A 27,525-nucleotide genomic window follows, 5' to 3' on the forward strand; every position below is an offset into this window, starting at 1 on the left:
CTTCTTCCAGTCAGTTTGCTGATGAACGACAGCTACGTCGGCAACAACAGCACTATAAATTGCCCTCACCGACACTCCGGCCTAGCGATATATACGATCCCGATACGATGAGGTCCAGTACACTGGACCTGCCTTATAACGCAGCTGGGTGACATGCCACCAACGATCCGCATTCGACACCCGTTAGAAGCAAGCTCGGTCTCGGCACCGGATGACGCGACATTCAGTATCGTGTATACAGGGCGCAGCAGCAGCCGGCGATCCTCGGTCAATGAAGCGGCGGAATAACACGGCATCCAGGCCCTTATTGATGAGACGGAATTTCCATCGTCGTGGCTCCTGCCTCCTTTTGGTCTACCCGGCGAACTTAGGATGAAGGGCTGGATCGGCCACCAGAACAGATGTACGCTCTAAAAGGGATATGGCACGGCAGCGATTATAATGATGTTTAAAAAGACAAAATCTTGGACACGGGGCTGAGTGCTACAAAGGTTCAATCAATCGATTGTGTGAGATAAGAACTTTAAGAAGTACCGTCGACTGAGCATGCAGCGTTGTGCCTGCCCGCTAAAACCACAACTATTAGGGCGCTGGTGTGGCTGTTTAGGGGCAGCCACGGTATCGAAAGTAACACCAAAATGAAGCTGTTGGTTCTGTTCGAACTTTTCTGAAGCCCCCGCGCAGTAGGTCTGTTGGTCCTAGGGAGGATTTGGAGATTTTGATCCTTGGGGGAGTCTCTGTGGCACAGGCCGGCTATTTCTGCTCAAAGCTGACAGATTACGCAGCCTCCAGCAGTCAGCAACGACAACACAATATCCCAAGAAATGGTGGAATGATGATCTGCCTGGTATTACTGCTTCTTGTCTTGTGAAGGGTTACATGGGACAAGAAGGGATACACGGGCTCGGGTTGGATTGCCGAGCGGTAATCTTTGGGGAAGACGATACGGTGAACGAGCTGGCAGGACTTCTACTTTTGGTCAATCATGGCTGATCGCGCCGCTGTGTGATGACGCGGGGGTACACCTGTCGAACATGAGCGGTCGGTAAATTGCCATAGATCCTGCCGCTGCCATCGCCCATGCGACGACTCGAACAAGCAGATTGTCGCACAGCAGCTTTTGCTTACGTCGGCCGCGTGTGTATCTTATCTCTGCGTTGGGGTGGTGTTTCGTGCCCCCTTCCACCAACAAGGTAATTGAACTGGCCTTCTTGCACTTCTCATCTGTTTCCACGACCTCCCTTCTTAGTTCCCATGTCTCAAAGTGTCGACAGACTCAATTCGGCCAGAATGTCGTAAATACGCAATTTCAGATTCCTCCGCCACAGGATCTTGACCTGCTTCCCCGAAATTGACGAAAAGCAAGGGTATGACAGTCCCCCTCCAGTGTGTGGCGCACGCACGCACCATGGAGAGCCGTCAGCCCGAGATCTACGGCGCCGTCACCATCACGCTGATCGCCTCGACATCTGCCTTGGTCCTGCGCTTGATCGCCCGGAGAATGAAGAGAATCGCCCTCTGGTTCGACGACTACTTGGCAATAACCGCGTGGGTGAGTGGATGGAATTGAAAGCCCTGCCTTTTTTTTTCTTTTCCCGCGTGGCCACTTTTCCAGCTACCCGGTCGCTAATGAAAAGGGGCTGCTGCCCCACACAGGCTGCTGCTCTAGCATATGACATCGGGGCTTTCATATGTAAGCTCTTCCCATACCGGGTGATCGTAACTGGGCACTCCGGTCGTTACAGTCTAAACAACCTGCCACAGGGCTCGAACTCGGCTTGGGCCTTCATTTGGATGACATCCACATCTCTTTCGAACTGGCAGACCACTATCGCGAGCTCTTCCAGTTCATCATGGAGCAGGCCTACACGGTATCCATCGCCGGGTCGCAGCTCTCCCCTCTTGGCGCTGTACTGGCGAGCGTTCGGGCCTGCCTTGGAGAGCCGGATGTGCATAGTCATGATTGCCTCTTGCTCCATCCTGTGGTTTTTATGCAGGGTAAGGGTGCCGCTTCTCCTTTTGCACGCCCGTTTGCGGAGGAACTGCTGGTGCATCTGGTTGCTGACCCCATGGCTTGGACAGATCTTCATCGTCACATTTCAATGCAACCCGCCACAAGCGAAATGGACCTACTCGGTCAAGGGGACAACTGCCCTATCGACACCGGAAAGTTTTTTTCTCGCAACCGTGACCTCCCATCTCATTATCGACGTCTTACTCATGATCCTCCCAGCCTGTGAGTAAAAATCCATCTTCCACGAATGAATGGCCAATGAAAGCTGACATGAGTTGACATCCAGGGCAAATCCGTAAACTCCACCTCCCGTTGCTGGAGAAGCTCAGCATAACAGCGCTTTTCCTTTTCGGATGCGTGTATGTGCATACACACCTACGAAGTGGTGGAATTGATTCCAGCTGATCTAGGAATTTCACTTGAAGAGTGTGCTTCTCGTCGGCCAAGATGATGTTGGCGGGAATCACGTACGACGCGGAATCCCGCGACGTCTTCTGGCTCGAGACGGACCCAGCGCTGTGGTCTGCCGTGGAGATCAACCTGAGTATCATTACTGGTAGGTGGCCATAATCTCTTCCCTTCGTTAGTCACTGTACTGCTGACAGGTTGAACCCCCGACTGCTGAAGCCTGTCTACCCCTCATGCGCCCCTTGTTCCAGCGCATGGGGTGCTGCATCGAGCTGAAAGCTTCGAGGGCATCCCAGCGGCAAGACTCCTACGAGATGACCAAGCTACCTAGCGGATCCCGGGCTGCGGTGCAGAACTTGGAGGACGCCGCCATGGGGTATACGACCTCACCAGAGCAACGAGCAGTGTCAGTGGATGTGAATATGTTTTGGCTAAGCCAGGCCAGGAAGAATACATTGGCAAACCCGCGTCGCCACGCATCTGAACCCTCGGGGGAAGACACAAGTAGAGAGCTGGAGGGGACTACTCGTGGGGCAGTAGTCCGGGGTTAGTACAGTGCCATACCCATCTGATGGAATAAACGGTCCGCAATCATTGTGCTCCTTAACGATCATATAGTGCTATCGCCGTGGATGACGAGTAACTGGTGCAGATGAGAAAAACAGCAATAAAATTTCAATAGCTTGTTGAGTATTCATTAATATATCTGGTCTAAACTCAAAGCGTGCTCCCTTTTTCCAGTAGGTCCATCTTCAGGTTCCGGTCATGGGCGGAAAGGCCCATGAAGCACCATCCTAACCCACGCTCTTGCAAAGCTCACATCAAAAGACGTCTCAATAACCACAAAATAAATATCCATATTACATGCCCCTTTCAACGTTCTTGAGTCATGGCTGTTTACCGTGGCCCGAATTCCCTTCTTCGGTTCCTGCGTTCTCGGATAACACCTTCTTCGTGTGCATACTCCTTCACGAGCTTCTACACCTCCTTGTCCCGCATGCCGTCGGCTTGTCGAAGAAGCGCCGCAGTGTCGGCCGACACAACCTGGGCGACAGCTTGCCAGTAGTTTCCCAACAGGGACACCTCGGTGCGGGCGAGAAAGAGGGCGAGGGTAGTAAAGACCCCGAAGATGTGAAGCGCCAGAATTGCAAACGTCCAGTACAGTCCGATCCACCGGACGGGTATCGGCACGCTTTCGCCCATGTCGTAGTTCGCCAGGCCCGCGGCGCCAAAAGCATAGCTCCTGTCATAATACTGCATTTGGAACAGTATCGTAAAGAGCGTTTGCATGGCATAAGCCGGATTGTCCGTCTCGTCGGTGATTTGTTCGAAGAGTGCAATCAAGGTATCGTGTGCGGCAGACACCATTCTTGAAGGGATGTCATCATTGTACCCCAGCAGGAGGGTGTCAAACCAGCGACCAAAGCCAGGCTGGAACAAACTGTGATATATCGTTTGCGACGTTCGTACATCTAGTGACATAACCCCACGTTCAGGCAAGGAAAGATTCTTGTTTGTGACCCCAAAATGTTCCCGGATGGCCAGGGTGGATATGGTGCCCAAATCTCGCGTATCAGAAAGTGACGGATTCCACGCTATCGTTGGCTCATCCCGGGTGCTCAGTCCACGCATGGTAACATTTACGTCGCCATACTCGTACTGGGCGAAGCAGACGCTGAGGGACAAGAACCGACGATCGTCCGGGGGTGGAGAAGGATTTCCAGGCACCACGGTCGCTGACCACCAACTCCTCCCAAACGAAGGCATCGGTGTCGATGCCCTCCGACTTTATGACAAGATAGGGCGTTCCCCTTGATTGACCGAACAAGGGTGTACCTGGCAAGTACTGCGGACCATAGACTTGGCAAATGGACGATGAAGCCTTTGAGCCAAAGGCATGCTGCGAACCCACGCCTAGCATGCAGCCAAAACTAGTGGTGCCGTAAAAGTCCTCGCGGTTCGAAGCATTGCCTGCCCTCAAGGCGGCGTATTCCGTGCCAAAGGTTATGTTGCCCCGGAGGAATCGTCCCACGCGGCCATTGGGATCATCGGGATCACCCAAGCTGGTGTCAGACAAGCCGGGGCGTATGCAAGAAACCCTGGCATCCAAGACTACGGCCGGGCCCTCGTAGAATCGCAGCTTGCGTCGATGGCTCGCATCCGCCCAGGGGATCATCCCTCGGAGGGACGGGCCTGTGTCAACTAGCCCGTCCCCTTCCGTAGGAGGTTCCGTCTTCTCGGCGAACCGCCAGAAGGCTGACGGTGCAGAGCCCACGAAGTTGATAGTCTCCTGCTGCTCCGCCATATTGTAGTTAACCGTAATGGACTCGAAGGATTTCGTGATGTTCGTGCTGCTGAAATCCGATAGCAGGATAGTCGAAGTGAACTGACTGATGGTTACCAAGAGGGCAGTGAGCACGACCAAGATCGAGTACGCGCAAGAAGCCATGTTTGTAAATCGCAGAAGGCGCAGAAGGCTTGTAGGGTTTGGAAACGTGGCCCGGTAAACCGATAGTTCTGGCAAGCGATAAGGCCTGGTTCCGGCCGACTCTAGAAACAGTGCGGCAATCATGGCCATAGCGAAGCCTGCTTGCAGGGACACAACGGTACGAATGACCGCGATGCTGATAGTGACTACACGGGTAGTCCATTCAGCATCCACGATCTGCTTCCACAGCGAACGGGTAGCCTGGGTATCCGGTGAGTGTAATGCTTCCGTCCAGAAGAATAGAAGGAACCCGCAAATTGCGAGCAGTATTGCGGTCCCAAGTACCAGAACTGCCGCTCCGGAGTAGCTTAGCCTATCCCAGATTTGCGGTTTCTTATAATGACAAACCCCCGTCGCTTGAGTGACATCCGGTGGAAACAAGCGTCGGTCGTGGTCACTGGCTCTAAGAAGTCGTGCAGCGGGAGATTCTTTGAAAAGTACCGATTCGTTCATGGTCTCAAGTGGTATTTGCAACGAGTGCAGTGAACCAGCTTTAGAGTAGTGATGTGCGTAGTTGGCCATCTTGTCTTCAGGTTGGGGCATGCTAGGAATAGCTCTGAAGGTGGAAATCGAAAATGTTCGGCTCTTATTGTTCTAAGGAAGAACAGGAGCAGGCTACGGACACCCCAATCCAGATATTAACTGCGCCGTCACCTCCTGCTGTAATTACCCTGTCATCTAGAGTCACCAGTACGGGACTTGGAAGTATCAGCTCTACGCCACCAGGGAAATGCAAGTGAGCTGTCAGGCTAATGTACACACCGGAAACTTCATCTCTGCGCCATGATCCCCTTTTCTTTGTTTCATTTAGGATTATTTAACTTATACCAGAACAGCCAAGCACAAAAATGTGACTTATCAAGGGCACGCCCACACCAATTACAAGCAGCCTGCCAACGAGCCGGTTATCACATATCCTAGCTGCTTTAAAACACTTATACAATAACTATTTCTTTGTCTTCTTGAGATGTAATCAGCAGGATGGCTAAGAGCTGCCAAGGCCCAAGAGATTCGAGGCTGCCCAAGCTCATCACAGCGGACATCAGCTCTGCCAAGGATCAGAGAGTAGGGATCAAGTATTAGCGCACCTTCCGGGTACGTTGCTCTTACTGTCCATGAACCGAAGACCACAGTTCCTTTCATACAGGATGTTCACGCCGTCAAGATACGGATCCCCGGTGCGTACCACCTGTCTGTTCACCGTATACCCTCTCCTGAAAGTCTGCGATGCCATTGGGGAATTTAGCGACAAGACGCCGCATCGTATCTTTTGCCCTATAGCCCCTGTCAGAATAGCCCAAGTTCCCTGGGTTCAAGATGTGGCACATACGTTGTCAGGAGATGCACCTGCTCAGGGCAAATGGCGGCTATCACGATGTTGCAGCGGCTAGTGTACAGTCGACCTCTGTCCACCTGCATGTTGTGTGGGAGGTTACTTACATGCCATAGAGATCGTGGCGATCGTAGAAGTCTTCTTGTGGCTCTGATGCACCCGCCTCCTTTTTGTACATATCCACAGACTCCATCCCAAGCACATACCGTGGGTCCCCGACAGATTGCAAGTCGATTTCGTTGTGCCCATAAAAAGCACAGGAGTCAAAAAGGATAGGTTCCTTAGTTTCCATATCGCTTCGTGAATATGACAGTATTAGTGGAGAAATGGCGGATTAGAAAAATGATGGAAAATAACTCAACTACTGCACGTTCCCGTCCCATACATCCCCGTGACACAGTGACGGTTTGATGCTGCGACCACCAGTCTGCAACGGGCGTAGGAGTCGAGGTATGACTTTGTCGACAACGAGACCGGTCAATCTTTCCAGCTCGGGGTCTGGACCAAGTATCGTTCGCACATAGGTAACATCGGAGCGAAACTGTCGGGCGTAGTATTCTTCCCAGCTATCGGTCCAATCATTGACCATAGCAGGAGGGCCCCAATAAGTGGTTGTGTGGAAGCCGAATTTCCCCGTGGGCGACACAGAGGTTTGATGCAGTCTTTTCATGATATCCACCAGTTGCGAAGGGGGAGGGGGAATGGCCTCTAGAGCGCGGAACTTTGTCATGAAGAATGCCTTTGAGCCATCTTCAAAGACACCCCAAGCCATGGGGGTCACCACATGTTCCGGGATTATCGCGGCCACTGAGAATCAAGGCATCAGAGCTCTCCATAGGGTGATGGGTATCTGCAACCACTACACAGAGACTGCTTACAAGCTGTTTGTGCTTCAAATTCGGCCTCTGCCATTGGCGTCCACTCTTTACGCTTGATGACCTGTTGGGGCCATCAGCTGAATGTGGTCAACCACTAAACTCGGGAAAGGGCAGCAGACCTTAACAAAATACGAGTCTTCTGATCCATCGGTCAGCCCGATGGTGACTTTTTAGCCCAACGGACCACTGTATTCGACGTTAGATTGGGGTGTACTGTAAAATGGGTAGGAGGGAGGATACGGTGGCGTACTCTCGTCTTTCCATGTGGCACAACAGACAAGACTGGACACCCTGGAGGAAGAGCTTTATACACCCAAGTATTAGAAATGTTCTCGGATGATCGATGGCAGATGAAATTTTATCGTCTTACCTTCTAGGAGCCTAGGATGTAGCTGCTCGCATGGCATCTTCTTTATCGCCATCTTCGACCTCCGTCGGATTGTGATGCGTGCAAGCAATAAGACCCAAAGACAAACCGAAAGTCAGGGGCGCAATCCTCCCCCAACAGCATACCAATGCGACATACAGCCATAGTGAGGGGTAATGCCACTGGAATGCAGGGTAACATTGGCTTGCGCTTCTCGAAGCGACCGGGCCGAGGTGTGTTGGCTACCCCTGACAGGGAATGGGGGCACTACCGCTGGTGCTCAGGATATGGCAATGCAATCGAAAAATGCATCTCTGGTATCCAAGCGATGTGAGAAAATCATCTCTCACTATTTCTTCTTTCAGGGGGTTGGGCTATGAGGTCAAAATAACCTTTATTTGCAATTTAAGAATTCATTCCGAGTCGGACCGCTTAAATCATGGCTAGCATCATCCCAAAATAGCTTTTAAGAGTCCCATGCACGCTCGTCGCATCCATCGGTGGCCGAGGTGGTGTCGAAACGCGGGGGTGGTCCACTGTGGGAGGAACAGAATACGCGGGGCCAGGACTCCCTGTGGTATGTCGGCCAATGACAACATATTTCTGGCTCGTCTGCAAAACGCTGTCCTCCGTTCCAGTATCTAAATAGACCATAAGTAACAATCCGACGTACACGCAAGCTTCCGGCTTTCTCGATCGAGGAACAGCGCCTCATACGGACACAATGCGGGTTTCGAGGAGATTGGTGGGACGGAACTTCCAGACAGGCCTGGATGCATCTGCAGTAGGCCATGAAGCTACCCCCAAAACCTTCCTGAAAAGGCGTTACTGCCCATCCTTGATCGCTTAGCCAACATCTTCTACTGAACCACCAGTAACACCAATCCCGTTTCGCAGAGCCCTTTGTTACGTAGAACCTCGATTCATGACAGTTTCGGGGACGAGTTCTCAAACGCGGAGCTAATTGAGCTGCCGCCTTTTGGTAAGACAAGAAGCTTGCAAGGATGTAGTCAGCGATACAGCAGTCGGGCACCTGCATCGTCAGCAGCAAACAGGGAGCTAAATGGCGCAACAAATTCATCCCAACTATGCAGTTACTCGCGAGACATTACCTTTTTCTCCTCGTTTTCGTCCGATGAAGCTCTAGTCAGAGCTAGAGTCTAGACCTGGAGCGGCTCATAGAAAGCTCGACCTCACCCCGCGATTTTCTGGAGAATCTTCCATTCCTACGTGCTCTTGTTCTCGACATAAATATTACATATTGTGGTCTTTTATCTATAAAACTCAGCTGCTTCCATTATGTCAGCTGACAGCAAGCCCCTACAAAGTATGGCGTGGTCCTGTTCCCGGGCTTCCAGTCCCTCGACGTCTTCGGGCCGTGCGACCTCTTGGCCACGCACTCGCGCTTCAACACCCTGAGCATCGCGATGCTCTCCTCCACCCTGGACCCGGTCCCGTCCAACCTCCTGCCGGCCGACGGGTGCGGCCAGCTGGTCGTGCCGACCCACACCTTCGACAACGCCCCCGACGACATCGAGGTCTTGATCGTGCCCGGCGGACCCGGCACCCGGGACGACGACGCCATCGCGCCGGCCATGGCATATGTGAAGGAGGTCTTTCCCAAGCTGCGGTATCTCTTGACCGTGTGTACCGGGAGCGCACTGGTGGCCAAGACGGGCCTTCTGGACGGGAAGCGGGCCACCACCAACAAAAAGTCTTTCAAATGGGTAAGCCGGACTTTCCTTCTCTCTGCCCCACTGTTGCCGGACTACTTTCTCCATTCAACTTCGGGTATAGGCTAACACGATTATTGGAATGGCTTAGGCGACCTGTCAAGGTCTGGAGGTGAACTGGGTGCTCGAGGCGCGCTGGGTCACCGACGGCAACATCTGGACGTCCTCGGGCATCGCGGCTGGTATCGACATGACGCTGGCATTCATGGCGGCCATCTACGGGGAGGACGCGGCGCAGTCCGTCGCGGACCAGTCCGAGTACCGGCGCCATACGGACGCGGGCGATGACCCGTTTGCGCAGTTCGCCGGGGCTTGAGCTGAGCGGCGGCAGCAAGCAAATCAAAATTAGAAGACATCATCGGGGGACCAGAAAAGAAAACATAAGGGACCGGGGGAAGCGAAAACTACGTTTGTACAGAAACCTGTTAACTAGGCACTAGATTTGTTCGAAGTTCGAAGATTGTATGGAGACCTCGCAGTGGGCTGTCTGGGCTTCGGGATCAATGGGAAGTAACCAAAAAGGGAATACCTGGTCTCTTTCTATTAAAGATATTATTCTAAAGCATGGGTAGTTGGCCACTTACTGCTCGAACAATGCAATTCAAAGGTAATTGGCTTTAGATTAGTATATAGACGTCGAATTGAGATGGTCCTGCACACACCTCTCTCCACGACTTTGCCCCTATTTACATGTCCTAGGTAACGTTGATATTGGATCAAAACCCACTCTTTCTTTTTCGACCAGAACTCATATTCACCCCTTTACAGGGATTGTTCTCCTGGGTAGCTATGCGCTACCTGTAGGTCTTTGGATGCCTCAAGTTGTGTTGCCACAAGAAGCAACATCGTCATTCAGGGGCAGTAGCCACTCCTGCCGGGGCCACCAAACGTACAGTATGTATAGAATACATTGGTACATCAGCACGGGTGTGCATACAAGCCTCTCGAGGGAGCCATCTCGCCTGCCTGGAAATTCCGGGCCATATATACTTGGGGCCTCAGTCTTGCATCCTAGCCTCGGGTGAGGGGCAGTCCAAAAAGACTGTGTCGGCGCCCACCAAAAACATACAACACCGAGGATTCCCAGGTCGTCACCGACCCTAGTACTAATTCGGCTCTCTGCTGCTTATATATGGGAGAGCGGACGGGATCCCTAGTATTCAGCAGGATATGGTCGTATGTGAACGGATCGCTGCTTGGAAGCTTTTATGTAATGTCTCAGCCGCCGCTGGTATATTCCCGCTCCTGTTCAAAGTGAAGCTACAGTGACCAAAACACTGTCCAGGGACAGTCCTTTAAACCACACGTCTTCATCTAGCAAAAGTGTCGTCACTGAAAGTCACGACAGGTGAGCAGACCGACGACTGGGATAAGGGAATCCGAGTTCCGCGCTTCATCTTGCTGAACATATCACTGAACCTGATTCTATATAAAAGAAATCGATTTTTGTTTTGTTTTACAAAGTGATCTGCCCCGCCGCCAGGTGGCAGCGAGTCCAACCGTGTAGTCAACTCACGGGAACAAGTCCCCCACGACGCGGTCAGAAACGGATTCAGGTCCGACGGCGAGTTGAGGCCGCCGGCGCAGTACGAGCCCGTGTCGCCCCCGGGGTCCAGCGCGACCTCGACGTCCGTGGCCGAGCACTCGTCGTCGTCGTACGTGCCCTTGCCGATCCAGCGGCAGTCCTCAAAGGCGTAAGGGTAACAGAAGCGCTGACGGGGCAGTAGATGTACTCGTGTAACGGCAAGCTGCCCGTCACGGGGCTGCCCCGCAAGCACTTGTCCCGGAACTCGCTGTTGGGCACGACGGCGTAGCCGGCCGGGACGTCGGGCCTTTCCACACAGTCGCTGATGATGCACTGCTGCCCGTTGACCGTTGACCAGTGCGCCGTCTCGGCCGTCACCGTCCGCTTTAGGTTGAGCTCGAAGGACGCCAGGCTCTGGCTCGTCAGGCCCGACAACGCCGAGAAGTCATTGTCGTCCAGGTCGACGGCCCAGATCATGACGCCGCCCAGCCCCACGCCGTCCGCCCATTCGACCTTGACCTGCAGCGTGTCGGTGTCGTCGTAGCTGACCCACTGGTCCTTGCTGTCGCCAAACACAATGCACTTGGCCGCGGCCTCTTTGTCGTGCACCACGTCTTGGATCCTGGTCGGCAATGATGTCCATGATCTCAAAGTAGCCGATCGTCGATCGTGCGGGCCGAGTTGGTACACGGTCCCTTGTCGGCCGCGCCGCCGAACTCGCATCCGGGCGTCTTGCAGCTGCTGTCTTTGAGCTGGAACGAGCGGCCGTAAAAGCCCACGCCAAGCACCACTTTCCCTGGCTCGATGTTGCTGCGCCACAGCAGGGCGACAGCCAGCTTGATCTCTGTCAGGTTGGTGTATACCTGTACGGTGTTGTCAATGAGGTTGTGCTCGTCCCAGACGCCGTACAGATCGTACGACATCATGTTGATCCAGTTGGCGTACTCCAGCGGGCCGCGAACGTCCAACCAGCGCAGATACCAGTACGACGTCGGAATGGTGATGGTCAGGCCGTAGTTGCCCCGCGCCGAGGCCAGAAAGGTCTCCCGCAGGATCTTGAGGATCGAGACATAGCCCTGTCTGTCGTCCTCCTCGTTGCCGCCGCGGTCGGACGCGCCGGGATACTCCCAGTCCAGGTCGACGCGGTCAAAGCCGTAGCGCGTTATGAACTTGACCAGGTTCGTTGCGAGTTTCATGGTCTTCTCCTCGCTGGCGGCAATGTCCGGGAAGACGGACTGGGTTGCCGTGTCGTTGTCTGAGCGAACAGCCCGGCGTCCGTCTCGGAATCCTTGGTGGTGACCTCAAGCGAATCCCGGTCGATGTAGGCAAAGGCGAAGTTGACGTGAGTGAGGCCCTCGACGAGGAGGCCTGCGGGCGGAAACGAGTGGCATGATCGTCGGGCTGACCAGGCCTCGTAGGACCCGATCACCATGTTCGCCAGCACGGGGATGGGAGACCGCTCCATTACGCCCAACCACTTCCTCAGCTTCGCGTAGAGTGGCATACTCGACCTCGCCGACAGTAACTGCGGAACCTGCTGCATTACCCAGCGGCCCCTCTTCGCCTGGAACGAAATCTACAACAACTTCTTCCACGACTACAGCCACTGGGCGACCCCCAGCCACAACATCCTAATCATCCCTGCCGGCTCCGGCGCCGGGGACATGGCCGACGCCCTCGGCTTGACCGGCAACCCCACCGTCATGTACAATCTGGAAGGGAACCTCAACGTCGTCAAGAGCCGAGTCTACACGACCGAGGGCAACTCCTGTACACATTAGGGAATATCAAATACCGTGGTATAATGTTTATCCTGTTTAGGCAAAATGTTTATTTCACTGGACATAATACTTAATCGTATAAACAGACCTATTAATCGATTATTTGCGGAAAGGACTTGTTATACCAGAGGCAGCGTTGTCGCCATCAAGGGGATATGGGAGAACCGAGTCACCGCTGATTCCGATATATGCAAATGAGACAATATAGAGACTGACCTCTTCCTTTTCCACCCAGCCGACCGTGTTGCCAGCACACTTCCTGGCGACTTCGGTACAGGCCAATGATAGTACCTCAACATCTCGGAAATAATCGATGCATGCCAGATTTATTGGTCAGTATTTTTCATCCGTTTCGTAATTTGTCAACTTGATAGGGATATGTACGTATTGAATTGCATACCTGATACTAATTGCGTTGCTACAAGAGGGCCTTCGCCATACGAAATTTGCATTGCAGCACTTCTTCTGCTTTGGTTGGCCTTGAAGAACCCCGGGTAATAACAGGATTTCCGCCTTGATCGCCATAATCCTCGCGTACTTTATGCAATGCAACCTCGGGATCATGTGCACAGGTTCTATCAAAAGAAGCAAAAATACCTGTGCTGTATCTCGCGGCGTCCAGCGGGCCCTGTGAAAAGGCCTGCAGAATTGGGGTATGTGCATGGATTCGAATGCTGACATTGGCTCGGTATTCGAATGTCTCACAGCCATTACGTATGGCAATGGCCTGGAAATACCCCTAATTAGGCATGGAATCTGTTCCGCTACGGATCGTGGCAGCAACTTACTGGGCTTGTTGGCTGCGGAGTTACAAGGGCACCGTCTTCGGCACCCCCTTAACGTTGGAATGACGCTTCGATATGCTTTTGAAAAGCAGTTACACGCGATCAAAGGCTGCTGTTACCCGTCCTTTTTATTGGAACGGAAGCCTAGCTTGATCAGTAAAAGGCTGATATGCACTGCATGACGGTCGTATCACATCCGCGATGTAACAATACAGCCCGAGTGGCATTTGTTGATGGGTGCGACAACGCACAGAAAATGCAGCATTATATTGGGCTGGACAGATTGCGTACATGGTGATAAGCCTGATGGATGTGCAATGAGGGGCTGTGATATAATTATCAGTCTCGCCCGATCGCCTTCGTTCTCATATTCAACCCAGTAATCTTCTCATGGCCTTTGGTATCATCACATCATGGCGATATTCAGTAATCTTGGTATCTCAAACCTACCAATAGGGCTGTTGGCAGTGTTTCTTATCGGAACTGTAAGCTCAGACATTTCATAAGATGTTCGCAGGTATGCCATTAACGCCTTTGGTGTAGGCCGCTGTCTACCGATTGGTCCTGATCATCTACCGCATCTTCTTCCATCCCCTCGCCAAGTTCCCTGGCCCCAAGCTCTACGCCGCCACTTACTTTCCTTACCTGTACCGGAACGCCATTCGAGGGACCTTTGCCAAAGATCTGTTGAGATTGCACATGAAGTATGGACCGATTGTGAGGGTAACGCCCGATCGTCTCTCACTAGAGGGGACCGTCGGCTATCCACAAGCCTTCGCGCGCCGCCCCGACCAGGAAGAGTATGCCAAGATCCCCGAGACGTACGGTTTCGCCAAGCCCATCGGCATCATGGTGGCCGAGCGGGACGACCATCGGCGGCAGCGGCGACTGCTGTCGCACGCCTTCTCCGAAGCGGCGCTCGCGGAACAGGAAACGTATATCAAGTACTACGTCGACCTCCTGATGACGCGGCTCAAGGAGCGGGCCGAGGCCGGCGCGGCGCCCGTGGACATGGTGCAGTGGTACAACTTCACGACGTTCGACATCATTGGCGAGCTGGCGTTCGCGGACCCCTTCGACTCGCTGCAGAACAGCAAGTACCACCCCTGGGTCAAGATGATCTACAGCACCGTCAAGAGCAGCCGTCAGATGCTCTTCTTCGTGCACTACCGCTACCTGAAGCCGTTCCTCATGACCCGCGCCATGCAGCAGAACGCGAAGAACCGCGCTGCGAGCGTGCAGCTCTCGGCGACCAAGGCGGAGAAGCGGCTCGCGATGGAGGACGACGCCCGCCGGGACATCATGTCGTACGTGCTGCGCTACAACAGCAACGACGAGAAGGGGATGACGCACGAGGAGCTCACGACCAACGCGCGCTCCCTCATCGTGGCGGGCAGCGAGACTACGGCGTCCGCCATGTCGGCTATCACCTTTCATTTGCTGCGGAACCCGCACGTCTACCAGGCGCTGGTGGATGAGATCCGGACTTCATTCGCCGCCGAGGATGAGATCAATATGAAGTCGGTCGCGGGGCTGCCGTACTTGAACGCGTGCATCGAGGAAGTGCTGCGGATCTATCCGCCGGCGACAACGGTCCCAGCACGCTCGTGTCCCGGGGCCATGCTTGACGGGAAATACGTACCCAAAGGCGTAAGTGCTTACCCACCTCATTCGCCCTTGCCCCTTTCAACACATCAGTCAACCCGTGTATGTCACTAATAGCCTGGGCGCAACCAAATCCCCCAAACAGACCATCATCGCCATCTCCAACTGGGCGACGTGCCACAACCCGCGCAACTTCTGGGACCCCGAGACCTTCGCGCCCGAGCGCTGGCTGCCCGCGGCGCACCCGCGGTACGATGCCCGGTACGCCTCGGACGACCACACGGGGTTCCGGCCCTTCTCGTACGGACCCCGCGACTGCATCGGCAAGAACCTGGCCAACGCGGAGATGCGGCTCATTCTCGCGCGGCTACTGTGGAACTTCGATATTGAACTCATCGAGGGGCAGGATGACTGGGTGGAGAAGCAGCGCGTTTTCGACGTTTATGAGAAGGGGCCCCTTATGGTGCGGTTGCGGCGTCGCTGTGTGGCTTGAGGGAACAGCGAGGAGACCATGTCTTTGGGGTTGATCGGTCCGGCAAGAGGGAATCACAGCAGACAGATAGAAGGTGGTCTATGACAGTATCGAACGTGTCATGGGTTTAAAAGGGCAATTTGAAGAAATTTCATTAGATACTTGTTTGCAAGTTGACCTATTTGCTGTTGTGGAATGTACTTTAGGCCAATGCCGAATGACGAGGGGCAATTGAGGCACCTGCAGTAGCAATTACTGGATGCACCACCCGTCAAACTTCGCTAATTGACGCACAATTGCAACCACCACATTTCCATATTGCCCATCATGTGGCCTTTCTCCCCTTCCTACCCTGAACGCATACTTGGCGACATCGTAGGCCAAACCTTCGATTACGTCATCGTCGGCGGCGGCACAGCAGGATGTGCCGTTGCGTCGCGATTGAGCGAGGACCCCAACGTGCGCGTCCTGGTCTTGGAGCGCGGCAAGGTCCGCGACCACTGGCTGTCGCGCATCCCGCTCATCTCGGGCTCCCTGCTGGGCGGCTCATCCTTGTTCCAGCTCGTGCAGCGGCTTTCTGAACGACCCGGCAACGCCGCTGGAGGGTCGGAGAAGCACCGTCGCGCCGACCTGCGCACGGCTGAGGCCCTCGGCGGCGCCTCCCGCATTAACCAGATGCTCTGGACCCGCGGCGCGCCGGGCATGTACAATGCCTGGGCCGACGAGCTAGGGCACCCGGACTGGAGCTGGGAGAAGGTCGAGCCCTTCTTCCGCAAGATCGAAGACGCGGCCGCGGAAGAGTCGCCGTCCGGTCGTCGCACTCGTGCATACTTGGGGCGCGGCGGACCGGTACATCTTAGGAGACACAAGCCGCAGTTCGAGATCTACGACCACGTCGATAAGGCGGCCGCGGCGCTGGGGCTGTCGATTGATAATGACGTCAATGATCCCGACGCGCCGCCTTCGGGGTACTTCGCTCTCGACTCGACGATTGACCGAGACGGTGCTCGGCATAGCGCGTACAGCGCGTATCTACCCAAGGATCTTGCTTTGGAGAGGCGGGGCAGGCTGGCCGTTTGCACCGGAGTTGTCGATTCGAAGCTGGAAGTTGATGTAGCGCAACATTGTGTCCGGGGAGTACATGTCAAGCCCGCCGGGTCCAAAGGCGGCTCAACGTTCATTAAGGCCGAACGAGAAGTCATCGTCTGCAGTGGTGCAATATGCTCCCCGCAGCTCCTGATGCTTAGCGGTATTGGGTCCGCGGAGCAGCTTGAGCCACTCGGCGTGTCAGTGCACAAGAACCTCCCCGGAGTCGGATCGCACTTGAGCGACCACCATGGTATTCCCATTATGATGAAGATCCCCTTCTCGCAGACACTTCACCGGCTTCAAAGTAACATCCTCTTCGCCATCTGGCAGGTCATCCTCTGGATCTGGAACAAGACGGGCATATTGAAGTCGGGCACAACCGCCGCCACGATCTACGTCAACACCTCCCACATCGACACGCAGTCTTCCACAATGAACACCGGGCCTTACCCGACCATGACCCCGCCGACGCCGCCCTCCCGGAGAACTTCCCCGACGTCGAGATCATGGTAATACCCGCGGGGACCGTGCTGGACCGGTTCCAAGGTCTGCCGCTCTGCAGCTTCTACACCTGCCTTGTGCAGCCGCGGACAACGGGTCGCGTGACGCTGGCCTCAGGGAACGATCCCGAGCAGGGCCCCCTGATCCACTACCGCACCCTGGACGACGAACACGACCGGGCTGTGGCGCGCAAGGCCCTCCGGTTCGCCCTCCACCTCGCGGAGCAGTTCGCGCACAAGTCCGGGTACCGGCACGCCGCGGAGCTGTTCTACGCGCCCGGGGTCAAGACCGGACGACGGGATATCAGCAAGTGGCGGGACCTCGGCGACGACGAGCTGGATGCGTTTGCGCAAGACACGGTCCAGTCGGTGCTGCATCTCGGGTGCACATGTCGCATGGCGGCGGAAGGGGAGGGTGGCGTGGTCGATGACCGGCTGCGGGTGCATGGGTTCCGCAACTTGCGGGTCGCGGATGCGAGCGTGTTTCCCCGGATTCCGGCTGCGCACACTATGGCGGCGACGTACATGGTTGCTGAGAGGTGCGCGGAGTTCGTCAAGGAGGAGTGGAAGGGCAAGTCGGATTAAATTCGAAATGCCAATCCTCGAGAAAGAAACAGTACCATTGAACCCAGACGCTGCTATATGAGTACAGTACACTAAAACAAGTCACATCAGAACATTGGCAAACGAGGGTGATTATGTTTGGACGGTCTATATAAGTTACGATTGATACCGGTAATCCATACGGGTGCAGCACTCGGAGGTGTTATCATACTCCGCCATTCGCCTTCCCACTCGCCGGAAGGAGATTCACAGCTTTATTGAACACATTGCTGGGGTCCCATTTGACCTTGAGTTCGCGCAACCGCTCGATGTTAGGTCCGAACACTCGATCAGCCCTGGTGTAGGCTTTGTCCGCCTCCGTTGCCGGGACTAAATCATGATCACTGTCAGCTCTCATACACCCCGGATCCCGAATACCAAACGGGGTAGATAGAAGAGGGCGACTTACTCAGGTAGTTCAGGTACGTGCCCCCGCGGTCTCCCGCCTCGTCGCCCCGCCAGCCTCTGTCTTTGAGGTAGTGCGTCAGTTCCGAGCAGATGCGTTTCGCCTCGTCGTCCTTGTCGGGGCTCTGCCACGCCACGTTGATGATCATGTTCATAGCCTGGCCGTCGCGCCCGGCAAACGCCGTGGCCGCGGTGTCGACGGCGCTGACCTTGTCGTGCGGGATGAGCTCGAAGGCGACCATGCTGCCGGCCCGCATCTCGCGGTTCCCCTCCGGCGCGAGCGCGGCGTGGAACATGTCGGACACCTCCTGCACCATCTTGAGGTCGAGCGGGTAAACGAAGTTGGCCCCGCTGAACAGGTACCGCTTGCCCGGGGGCGCCTTCGGGTTCGGAAACGTGTTGGCGACGGGGTACGGGATGACGGCCGTGGTGTTCATGATCGCACCCTCCAGCCGGAGCAGGGGCGCGTAGAACGCCTCGGCGGCCTCCTTGGGCCCGTTGAAGAACATGGTCGTGGCCACGCAGGGTTCGAGCGTGGCGGGGTGGCACGCGAGCATCGGCATCATGGCCTGGTCGCCGTCGTTCTTCTCGCAGAACGCGTTAATAAAGGAAACCAGGTCCGGCAGCGCGCCGATGGGCAGAACCAGGACGCCGCCCCAGGCCATGCCCTGCGGGAAGATGCGCGAGGTAAACGACGTGACGACGCCGAAGCTGTGTCCCGCGCCGCGGAGCGCCCAGAACAGGTCCGAGTTTTGGTCGGCGCTAGCCGTGACAGTGTCGCCGTTCGCCAGGACCACCTCGCACCCCACTAGCACGTCGATGCTCAGCCCGTGCCGCCCCGTCAGCTGCCCGAAGCCGCCGCCAAGGATGAGGCCGCCGACGCCCGTGTGGCTGACGGTGCCGCCGACGGTCGCGAACCCCCTCCTCCCAGAGGGCGCCGTCGACGTCTTCCCAGAGACAGCCGCCGCCGAAGGTGACGGTCCGGTCCGTGGTGTTGACGGACACAGACCGGAGCAGGCCGAGGTCGATCACCATGCCGCCCTCGATGGCCGAGGAGCCGCTCGGGCTGTGGCCGCCGCCGCGGACGACGAGGGGGATGGCGTGGGCGGTGGCGAACTTGACGGCTAGGCTAGCTTCTTGCGCGTCGGCGGGTTTGATGACGACGGCCTGTGCGGGAGGGTATGGGTGAGCAGGGCAGCGATACTAGGGGGAAGAGGGCGGACGAAGGGATGGAGCATTGGGGCGGACGTACGGCTTGTTTTATGCAGGTGGTGCTCCATCGCTCCAGGCTGGCCTCGTAGCCTTCGTCGCCGGGCGTCAGCACCTTGCCCCGGGTGATGCGCTCGCGCAGTTCTGTGAACTCGGGTATCATGGTAATCGTGGGAGAGTATGCTCAGACAAGCCTGTCTCAGACACGGGGAAACAAGGAATACGATGGGAGGTGCGGGGCGCTTGCTTTTCTTTGTTATGTAGTTAGTGTGTCTCGTCCACTGCCCCCTTACGTGGTGTGTTGTCGATATCCCATGTTCTAGAACCTTTAGCTTGGTTTGTCGATTTTCAGCTGTGGCAGTTCCAGATCAATTGGTTCACCCCTTTATTAGACAGTCCCAGGGACAAGGAGTCTTGGTGCTCACGGGAGCTGAGGATCACGTTTCTTCAGTGGCAAGGTCCTCGGCTGCTTGTTGGCGGTTTGGCTTAGTGTAAGCCACTGTTACCCCTAACACATCTAAATCACCGTCTAGCGCCACTTAGCTTCCATGTAGTCGGAGCTGAACTCACACGATTCGATGTGGCTTCGCCACTCGAATCACTGCCACACATTCTGCTAGACTGTCAGGGCGAAGGTATATCTTGTCACGATCATTGATAGACTGCTGATGAACAAGAGCTATTTATAGGATAGAAGACGAGAAACAAGCAAGGGGTTTTTGCCCTTGCTTCATGTCCAGGGGTGCCCATCCTTCCCGAGCTTAGCGTTCAGAAAAGCCCGACCGAGCAGGTTGTCGCGAACAATCTGATCCTTATGAGCCTCCATCTCCTCGATATCCCCTGTGCGACGTCGTTCCCATGTCAGAAAGAGTACTCCGCGAGGTTTGGGGGCACTGGGAAGGGAAGGCGGGCGGTACTCACAGTTCACGCTGACGATGCCGCCGCGCATCCATTCCGCGCGCGGCGTAGCCAGGAAAAGCGTCCAGCCGCCACTGAGCCAGGCGCTGTCCTTAGCGTATGGCTCCAACGCCTCGACCGTCATCTCGGTCCGCACGATGCCCGGCACGAGCATGAAGACGCGCACGCTCGCCTGCTCGGCGTGCAGGTTATCCATGACGCGCGTCAGCGCCAGCTTGGACGCCGTGTAGCCCGCCATGCCGGGGAACACGTGCGCGATGGCCATGGTGTTCAGGCTGATGACGGTGCCCGTCCCGTCCGCCTGCGCGAGGAAGTGGTGCGTCACCAGGTACGTCCCCAGCACGTTGACCTGGAAGTCGGCGAAGAACTTCGCGGGGTCCGCGGCGCCGACGGGGCCGAGGGCTAGGCTGCCGGCGCTGTTGATGAGGACGTCGAGTTTGCCGACGGAGGACGCGGCGGCGGCGAAGAGAGCGGCGACGGAGGTCGCGTCGGTGATGTCGGCGGCGTGGGCGAGGATTTTGGTGCCGCTGCCGGGCGGGGCGAGGGTCTGGATATGGGCCGCGATGCTCTCGAGGACGTCGACCTTGCGCCCGGTGATCACGATGCCGGACGCCCCCGCGATAGCCCACGATTCGGCGATGACCTGCATATCATCTATTGGTCACAGGAAAGAAAAAACTGAGCACCTCCGGACATTGTGCTTACCTTGCCTATGCCCCCCGAAACGCCGGTAATGAGCACCGTCTTCCCTTTCGCCGACAGCTCTGGCTGAGTCGGCTCTAACAGCGGATAGACATCGCGGCGGACCTGCTTGGTCAGCTGGTAGGGCAGGGTGAATGCGTCGGGGTCCGAATAGTCCATTGTATATGATGTTGCGTGATCGCTTTTCTATCTCTCTTTCGCGGGGACAAGAGATGCCTCTCAAGTAAAGGATGCGAAGAACACGTATTTATCGGCAGGCGCTTTGTGAGGCGCAGCGGCCTCTCGTATACAGACGCAAGGTCAGGGGCCACTAGCTTCCAACCCCCATACCCGGCGACGTGGCACTCGAGCGGCTGAAAAGCGGGGGAGTAAGCAGTGAGCAGTAAGCAGTAAGCAAGGGGATTCGTTTGGATACGAATGAGCCGGCGCTACCCCTTGGGTCCTGATATCAATCTGGGCGAGATGCTTGGTGTTTTATCATCCCATGTAACCCGTAGGGTCAGTCCGTGTCAGTCCATGTTTGTAAACTTGTCGCAACGTTACAAGCTGGATGTGGAAACACACGACGGACGTAAGCTGCAATGAGATCTATAACGGCTATCTGCAATTTCTATATAGTACACTAAATCTCCCTAGACGCTTTCCAACATGCGGTATCAATCAAATCTAAATATGTAGGTATGGGTATCCAAGGTGTCTACAAGCACAGCCCACCCCCTCCCCCTTCTCACACCCTCTACTTACTCAACACTCCTCCACCTCTTCTCCAGCGCCTCCACCTCCTCCCGATCCATCCCCAGTCGGGCGCCAGGCGACATCATCCGAAGCCGCAAAAACGTCTCCGCAAAGACCCGCCGCCGCCTCTCCGCGAACTCGAGCAGCGGCTTCGGGTCCGGCGCGGCCTGCGCGGTACCATTGCACAGGAGGTACAGGTCGCGCATGCGGGGCGAGTACATCTCGCACATGATGCTTCTGTCCCCCTCAATCGGCGCATTCTTTAGGGGCATCAGCGCCGCGAGGCCCTCGTACTTCCGCGCGAAGTCGTGGTGGCACTCCGGACAGATGGCGCACTCCTCCCATCCGTACCAGCGCCGGCCCTTGACCTTGCGGGTCCCGGGACAGGGCGGGATCGCGGCGTACTCGTCGGCGTACGCCGCTAGCGCGGCCGGGGACTGGGTGTAGTAGGTCTCGAGCAGCAGTGGGACGAAGTCGCGGGCGCGGGGTGGGACGGGTTCATGCAGCAGGTCAGTTTGGCGCCCGGCGGGATATTGATCTTGCGGCGGAAGAACTGGCTCAACCCCAAAGGCTCCGCGACGCTCACGTAGCAGGAGCTGCAGACCTGGTAACCCGAGCCAGCCTCGACGCCGTGGAGCGTGTACCAGACGCCGTCGGTGATGCCGTGGGGGCCGCAGAACTTCTCCTGGCTCAGCTTGTCCATGGCGGCCCAGAAGACGGAGAAGTCCTTGAGTTCGTGCGCGCGCGACATGGCCATGCTGATGTTGAACTGGGCCATGGGGCAGCGGACCATCTGCTCCGGCGTGTTGGACAGCTGCTCGTCGGGCGCCCACTTGCCGGCGTCGGCGGTGTGGAACACGCGGTCGCAGAAGCAGGCCGAGCAGATAAGGAGCCAGTCCGGGCCATGCACGGGCCGGAACCAGGCCTTGCCGTAGGCCAAGGTGCTCTCCTGTCCGGGGCAGGCGGGCATCTCCGAGCGCGCCCGGGCTTCCCGGACAAAGGTCGCCCAGTCGCCTGTGGGGCCCTGCTTCTTGTACTCCTTCTGGGCGAAGGGGACGGCAAAGTCGCAATACCATGATTCATTCGGCGGCGGCGTTTCCGGGTGCGGTCCGAAGTGAGCGCTGAGCTTGGGGAACACCTTGACGCGGTCCTCGTAGCACGCCTGGCACACCCCGAACCAGGCCGGGTACGCGCCGGGCTTTGGCGCATACCACTTGGCGCCCTCGCTCGCCTTGGCACCCTTGGCGCCCCGGCAGTCGAGGACGCGGCTCCGGAGCTGCATCCAGTCCGTGACGGGCTGGAGGTAATCTGACGCGACCGCCTTCTTCCACAGGTCGTCCTTCATCCGCGGGCTGCTGAAGCGGCACACGCGCGGCTTGCCCTCGGCGGGCGCGGACACGTGGAAAGCGTCGCGAAACTGGGAGGATTCGATGTGGTCGGCGTAGCACCGTGAGCAGATGAAGAACTCCGGGGCGGCGAAGTGCGAGTACCACGTGGTATGGAATGTGACGGGCGCGTCGATGCAGGTGGTGACTGGCCGGGACGTGGCTGAAGATAATGCACGTGTGTCGCCTGGGCTGGTATCCTGGTCAGGGGAAATGCCATGGTCTTGGCTAGGGAATGGGTAGTAATAATCAATGGCATGCACTTCATACGGCGCTGATGGTGTCTTGACTGAAGTGCCAATTGCAGGAGACGAAGGTGCGGTTTTGAATATGTCGGGTGTTGAGTGGTCCCCTGCGTGGTTGGAGGGCTGAGCAGCTGATGTCTCATTGTCCTGGTCTCTTCGGTTGGTGAAATCAGAACCAGAGGGAGAAGGTGTCCTGAAGTCGCCAGCGGACGATAGTGAGACTGACGCCGGCCTCTTCGAGTTGAGTGGCGTCTTCGGTGGCTTCAGCGGGGCAATGGGGTTTGAGCTGAACTCCGGCTCCGAACTGTGTCCACTGTATGACTGCCTGGAGAGCGGCCGCACCATCAATGCGTCATCGCCATGATGGGGTGAAGGGACGGTATCGGCACCCGTGAGTTCAATGGCCGGGCCCATCATCTGTTCCAGCAAATCCTCTATGTGTTCGTCCGGGCATGTTGGCGTCTTGAGCGGCGGTATCGGGAAGAATGACAGTTCATTGGGAGATTGCGGGTTTGACACCGGTGTTTCTCCGTCTGGCAGGGGAGAAGTGACAGCCCCCGCGGTACCGGCGCAGGCGCAGCTTGAGGCTCAAGTGAGGGCGATGGGGTACAAGAGGGCGGCAGAGAGTTCACCAGTGAGGTCGCCAAAGAGACCCTGGAGTCATTCCCAGGCTGCACATTACTATTGCTAAGAGGTGGCGATAGGTCGGATGAAGAAGAAGGATTTGGAGGGTTTGATGAGGCATCCGTTGCCGCGGGGGCTGTTCCTGAAGCAGGTGACTGAGATGGGGATGGGATTGGCGGAGGAGGTCCGGGTGGAGGTGGAGGGAAACTTGTTAGGTTGGGAGGACTTTGCGCGCTCGAAAGCCGGGGTGACGATGCTGCAGTGCTGGGGACGGTGCTGGGCGGTGTCACGCCAAGCTCTATCGGTTTGGCTGTAGGACGGGGAGGTAGCGGAGGAGGTTTGCTCCCATGGGACGAATGTGGTCTTCCATGAGATGAATGTGGCCTGCTAGGCGAGGGGGAGGTGGTGGAAAGCTCAACAGCGTCGGCCTTTCTGAATTCCAATGAGGAGAAAGGCTGGACCCCGATGCCGAACGGCCGTCGGGCGGCCTTTGGCCATATACTGCAGCGCCCCCAAAGCCCGCAGGACGTCGTGGGGGAAGAGTAGGAGGTGGCCCCTCCGGGAATACTGGCGATGAGCTTTGGCTTCGAGGTGGTGGTGGCCCGGGCGGCGGCGGAAAGCTGGTGAATCTGTGGTCTCCAGGATAAGCCGCTGCCAATGGTGGTCTCGGGCTGCGGGGGGGCAGCGGAGGCCTATATTCGGCATCACGGCCGTGGTTCTGCATATTCAGGGCGCCCGAGACGTGGCACGGTGGGACCCCGGACCCAAAGCTGCGGGTGACCGATCCAAAGAGTAGCCAAGCTGCTAGTGGTGACTCAAGCTGCAGAACCTTCACAAACGACGCAGTAGAAATGACCTGAGTTCAAAAGCATAATACTGCATGCATCTGTCCAGGAACACAGTCAGAATCACCCTGGTTTTGAATGGGAGTTCGCACAAGCTCGTGGTTTTCAGCTGGCAACAGGCACCACCCGTCGCTTGAAATAGAACAAACCCCACTAAATGAGCCCCAAGTTTAGTACGACGAGCTAATCCACGGGCCTTGGCATTGGGTCAGGCTAGAAAAAATAGTAATCATCACGAGCCAGAAGAGTCGGTCACACAGGAGAGAAGTCAGGAGCGATGCACTACATGCGTGACCTACTGGCGACAAGCGATCGTGACATAGGCCACAATTTCGAATACCATTCACTCCTAATCAGCGCTCTTGGGCAGTTCGTTACACTTGCTTTCGAGATACCTGGTACACTTGCGATGAACCACTTGACGTTCAAGCGGGGTAAACAAAAGCCCATCTGGATGCAAATGACGGCATGGGGTAGATAAGACCCCGTTCTTGGCACGATACCCATCTTGCTTGCGAAATAGTTGATCTGGTTCGAAGAACGTCACCTGATTCATGGGAGGATACTCAGGAGAGGCCCTGATGGCCAGATGGGCACGGGATTTGCCGACTGACCATGGATGTTAAACGCCTAAATTTGCCATGCTGAACCCGGGGTAATAACGACGATGATTCACTGAAGTCGCTACATTAGGGAATTGGGTTCGACTCCTGACAGCGCTACTGCTATTCCTCTTATGTTCTGATTCCTGGAAAATAGACGACACCTGAACTTTGACGGAATCCCAGAACTCCGGGAATCGAGGGGGCCAGGTTGGGACGAGATGACCCGTTTTGGCGGGATACCTAAGGGCGCAGATGCAAGTTTGTGCTCGCTGTTGTTTTTAGGAGATGCCAGTGTTGTGTGTCGGCGAGTCGGTGAGAAGAGACCAAACCGCCATTAAGACCCCTGCCAGCAAGGTTCTTGTAGATACTTGAGCGAAAATGAGTGCAAAATCGTCGATGTCAAGGCGAACGTGACCAGGCATATGATGGAAAACGCATTACTATTTCATGTATTCGGCGCTGCTGCCTGTGGTAAATGAGCAATATCGATCCCATAATCAGGATTTGCGTGATGGCGATGGGATGGTTGACTTTGGGCTGTCTTAGGCAAGAGACTAGGGCTGTCAAGTCCTTCACGGTCCTCACCACGGTGAAGAATGGGAGAAAAACAGGAGATTCGACCAGGAATAGGTTGACCCCGCGAGCGGCCCGTGGGAAGGAGTGGAAGGTCGGTCATTTCTGGAACCGAGTTTAGCGCAGCCGACCCACCTATTATTACTGGCAAAGAGAAGTGACGCGCTCGGTGATCCATAGGTGATGGATGATGTCTCTTTCAAATCATCCAGCCGCCGACGGGGTACGTATTGAGGGCTATGAGTGGCCCCTTGTCCTTGCGGACAGCGGCAAGAGAGTTCAGGTCACAGGCACGGATCGAAAACAAGCCAGGGATGGCAAAAGGTAGGTAGGTAGGCAAGTGTTAGATAGGTACGTGTAGATGTTGGGAGATACTCAAACTCGTGTTGGAGGTAATATGAGTGACAGCTGCATGGCGCATCACCCAACACCCAAAGACACGTGCATGTAACGCCGCCAATAGAGAATAAGCTCGTTTCATGGACGAGTTGAGGTTTCATGAGCCAATATCGACATCTCGTTTGTCAGCTTACGGCCGTTCATTAGCTTTGACAGGGCATGGAGGCTACAGCAGTCGCTTACGGGCGGTTTTCGCGAGATCTCTCAGAAGGAACCTTCACATTTCTATCAAAAGGTACGGAGTACATGTAGTGCGAATTTTCGATTCCTAGCCGAGTTTTGTTAAGAGAGGGAGAGATGCGAGGGTAGGTCAACATCGCTTGACTGCAGTGGGCATGTAAGCCGTAGCCGTGCTTACATATTAGAAGAGAGAATACCACCACCCGACCTTATTCTCACATGATATGACCAGGACCTCTCCAACTGCACGCACGATCCTTTTCCAACCGTATGTATGCAGTGCATGACCTACCTCCTCTTGCCTAGTGGGTTGGCTACATACATACATATCTTGGAAGTTCTCTGCATACATGATACCTCCTGTCTGCATCCGGCCTGTCAATCCGACGTGTTAATGTGCATCAAAGGTCGTTATGCGCCATGTGGACCAGGTCGAGTAAACAAGAAGCAATATCCAAATAACAGATGAACCACGATTGATATTGGTGTTGATGCAACAGCCAGAGAGGGAGGAGCCTTGCTGCTTGCCAGCCCTGCTTGGGAGGAAAAGGTGGACATCGGCAAGGGGAAGATCGGTTTGAGGTTAGTGCAGGTGGGGAGGGGAAGGGGGGTTTGTGGATGTTGAATTGTGGAGGTGTGGCCTTTCTTGGCTGCTTGGGGTGGCCATTGCTCCGAACGAACACGTCCAGTTGGCCAGCCTGGTTGGTAATGGAATGGCGCAAAGTGGGCGTGGCGGTTCGTCCAGTCTGCAAGTGGCTCTTACCACATGGTGGATGCACCTTTCAGTAGCACCTTTCTCCTGTTCTTTTCCAGGAGAGGCTATGGTAAGCAGACCTGCAGACAGCGAACACTTGTCGGCTGTGGTTTCCTTACCTAAGCCCAGCCTAGCACCTATTTTGTTCGGCTGCAGCGCTGCTTACTCGCTGCAAACGCCTGCAAAGGCCTGCAAACTGCTGCTGCTGCTTGCTGCACGCACCTGGTTACTGCACTGACTGCACTGCTCCACGGCCTTGCCTCAATCAAATCGACCCGACCCCAATCCTCAAACCCCCTGCCCCTCTCAGGCTTCTCACACCCAAGGGCTGGGCCAAGGTCCCATTCATCTAGCCTGCCGACTCC

At 56.0% G+C, this 27,525-nt stretch overlaps 11 protein-coding genes across 11 annotated transcripts; 4 read left to right on the plus strand and 7 right to left on the minus strand.

Annotated features, from left to right (window-relative positions):
- Nucleotides 1–1,408: 1,408 nt before the first annotated feature.
- On the plus strand, nucleotides 1,409–3,065 carry PG997_006670 (uncharacterized protein; the record flags this gene model as incomplete). The annotated part of the gene is made up of 6 exons (XM_066810985.1): nucleotides 1,409–1,552; nucleotides 1,657–1,693; nucleotides 1,765–2,236; nucleotides 2,440–2,570; nucleotides 2,642–2,828; nucleotides 3,041–3,065. 6 exons carry the CDS (start codon nucleotides 1,409–1,411, stop codon nucleotides 3,063–3,065), a joined length of 996 nt encoding a protein of 331 aa, XP_066669908.1.
- Nucleotides 3,066–3,400: 335 nt separating this feature from the next.
- PG997_006671 (uncharacterized protein) lies at nucleotides 3,401–5,432 on the minus strand (the record flags this gene model as incomplete). The annotated part of the gene is made up of 2 exons (XM_066810986.1): nucleotides 3,401–3,853; nucleotides 4,083–5,432. The coding sequence occupies 2 exons, from the start codon at nucleotides 5,430–5,432 to the stop codon at nucleotides 3,401–3,403; spliced, it is 1,803 nt and encodes a 600-aa protein (XP_066669909.1).
- A 1,172-nt stretch (nucleotides 5,433–6,604) lies between these two features.
- On the minus strand, nucleotides 6,605–7,653 carry PG997_006672 (uncharacterized protein; the record flags this gene model as incomplete). The annotated part of the gene is made up of 3 exons (XM_066810987.1): nucleotides 6,605–7,050; nucleotides 7,122–7,182; nucleotides 7,648–7,653. 3 exons carry the CDS (start codon nucleotides 7,651–7,653, stop codon nucleotides 6,605–6,607), a joined length of 513 nt encoding a protein of 170 aa, XP_066669910.1.
- A 141-nt stretch (nucleotides 7,654–7,794) lies between these two features.
- PG997_006673 (uncharacterized protein) lies at nucleotides 7,795–9,537 on the plus strand (the record flags this gene model as incomplete). The annotated part of the gene is made up of 3 exons (XM_066810988.1): nucleotides 7,795–7,818; nucleotides 8,817–9,215; nucleotides 9,313–9,537. The coding sequence occupies 3 exons, from the start codon at nucleotides 7,795–7,797 to the stop codon at nucleotides 9,535–9,537; spliced, it is 648 nt and encodes a 215-aa protein (XP_066669911.1).
- A 1,236-nt stretch (nucleotides 9,538–10,773) lies between these two features.
- PG997_006674 (Bacteriodes thetaiotaomicron symbiotic chitinase) lies at nucleotides 10,774–11,942 on the minus strand (the record flags this gene model as incomplete). The annotated part of the gene is made up of 2 exons (XM_066810989.1): nucleotides 10,774–11,368; nucleotides 11,437–11,942. 2 exons carry the CDS (start codon nucleotides 11,940–11,942, stop codon nucleotides 10,774–10,776), a joined length of 1,101 nt encoding a protein of 366 aa, XP_066669912.1.
- Nucleotides 11,943–13,725: 1,783 nt separating this feature from the next.
- On the plus strand, nucleotides 13,726–15,410 carry PG997_006675 (cytochrome P450; the record flags this gene model as incomplete). The annotated part of the gene is made up of 3 exons (XM_066810990.1): nucleotides 13,726–13,797; nucleotides 13,856–14,962; nucleotides 15,063–15,410. 3 exons carry the CDS (start codon nucleotides 13,726–13,728, stop codon nucleotides 15,408–15,410), a joined length of 1,527 nt encoding a protein of 508 aa, XP_066669913.1.
- A 306-nt stretch (nucleotides 15,411–15,716) lies between these two features.
- On the plus strand, nucleotides 15,717–17,563 carry PG997_006676 (GMC oxidoreductase; the record flags this gene model as incomplete). The annotated part of the gene is made up of 2 exons (XM_066810991.1): nucleotides 15,717–16,975; nucleotides 17,041–17,563. The coding sequence occupies 2 exons, from the start codon at nucleotides 15,717–15,719 to the stop codon at nucleotides 17,561–17,563; spliced, it is 1,782 nt and encodes a 593-aa protein (XP_066669914.1).
- A 184-nt stretch (nucleotides 17,564–17,747) lies between these two features.
- PG997_006677 (uncharacterized protein) lies at nucleotides 17,748–19,358 on the minus strand (the record flags this gene model as incomplete). Its single annotated transcript, XM_066810992.1, has 4 exons — nucleotides 17,748–17,911; nucleotides 17,991–18,933; nucleotides 18,965–19,153; nucleotides 19,239–19,358. The coding sequence occupies 4 exons, from the start codon at nucleotides 19,356–19,358 to the stop codon at nucleotides 17,748–17,750; spliced, it is 1,416 nt and encodes a 471-aa protein (XP_066669915.1).
- Nucleotides 19,359–19,925: 567 nt separating this feature from the next.
- Nucleotides 19,926–20,974, minus strand: PG997_006678 (uncharacterized protein; the record flags this gene model as incomplete). The annotated part of the gene is made up of 2 exons (XM_066810993.1): nucleotides 19,926–20,756; nucleotides 20,819–20,974. The coding sequence occupies 2 exons, from the start codon at nucleotides 20,972–20,974 to the stop codon at nucleotides 19,926–19,928; spliced, it is 987 nt and encodes a 328-aa protein (XP_066669916.1).
- Nucleotides 20,975–21,555: 581 nt separating this feature from the next.
- PG997_006679 (uncharacterized protein) lies at nucleotides 21,556–23,597 on the minus strand (the record flags this gene model as incomplete). Its single annotated transcript, XM_066810994.1, has 2 exons — nucleotides 21,556–22,088; nucleotides 22,163–23,597. 2 exons carry the CDS (start codon nucleotides 23,595–23,597, stop codon nucleotides 21,556–21,558), a joined length of 1,968 nt encoding a protein of 655 aa, XP_066669917.1.
- A 505-nt stretch (nucleotides 23,598–24,102) lies between these two features.
- PG997_006680 (uncharacterized protein) lies at nucleotides 24,103–24,528 on the minus strand (the record flags this gene model as incomplete). Its single annotated transcript, XM_066810995.1, has 1 exon — nucleotides 24,103–24,528. The coding sequence occupies one exon, from the start codon at nucleotides 24,526–24,528 to the stop codon at nucleotides 24,103–24,105; it is 426 nt and encodes a 141-aa protein (XP_066669918.1).
- Nucleotides 24,529–27,525: the final 2,997 nt, after the last annotated feature.

The sequence above is a fragment of the Apiospora hydei genome (assembly GCF_038363865.1).
Source record: "Apiospora hydei strain CBS 114990 chromosome Unknown utg000005l_segment0_segment0, whole genome shotgun sequence".
Lineage (NCBI taxonomy): Eukaryota > Fungi > Ascomycota > Sordariomycetes > Amphisphaeriales > Apiosporaceae > Apiospora > Apiospora hydei.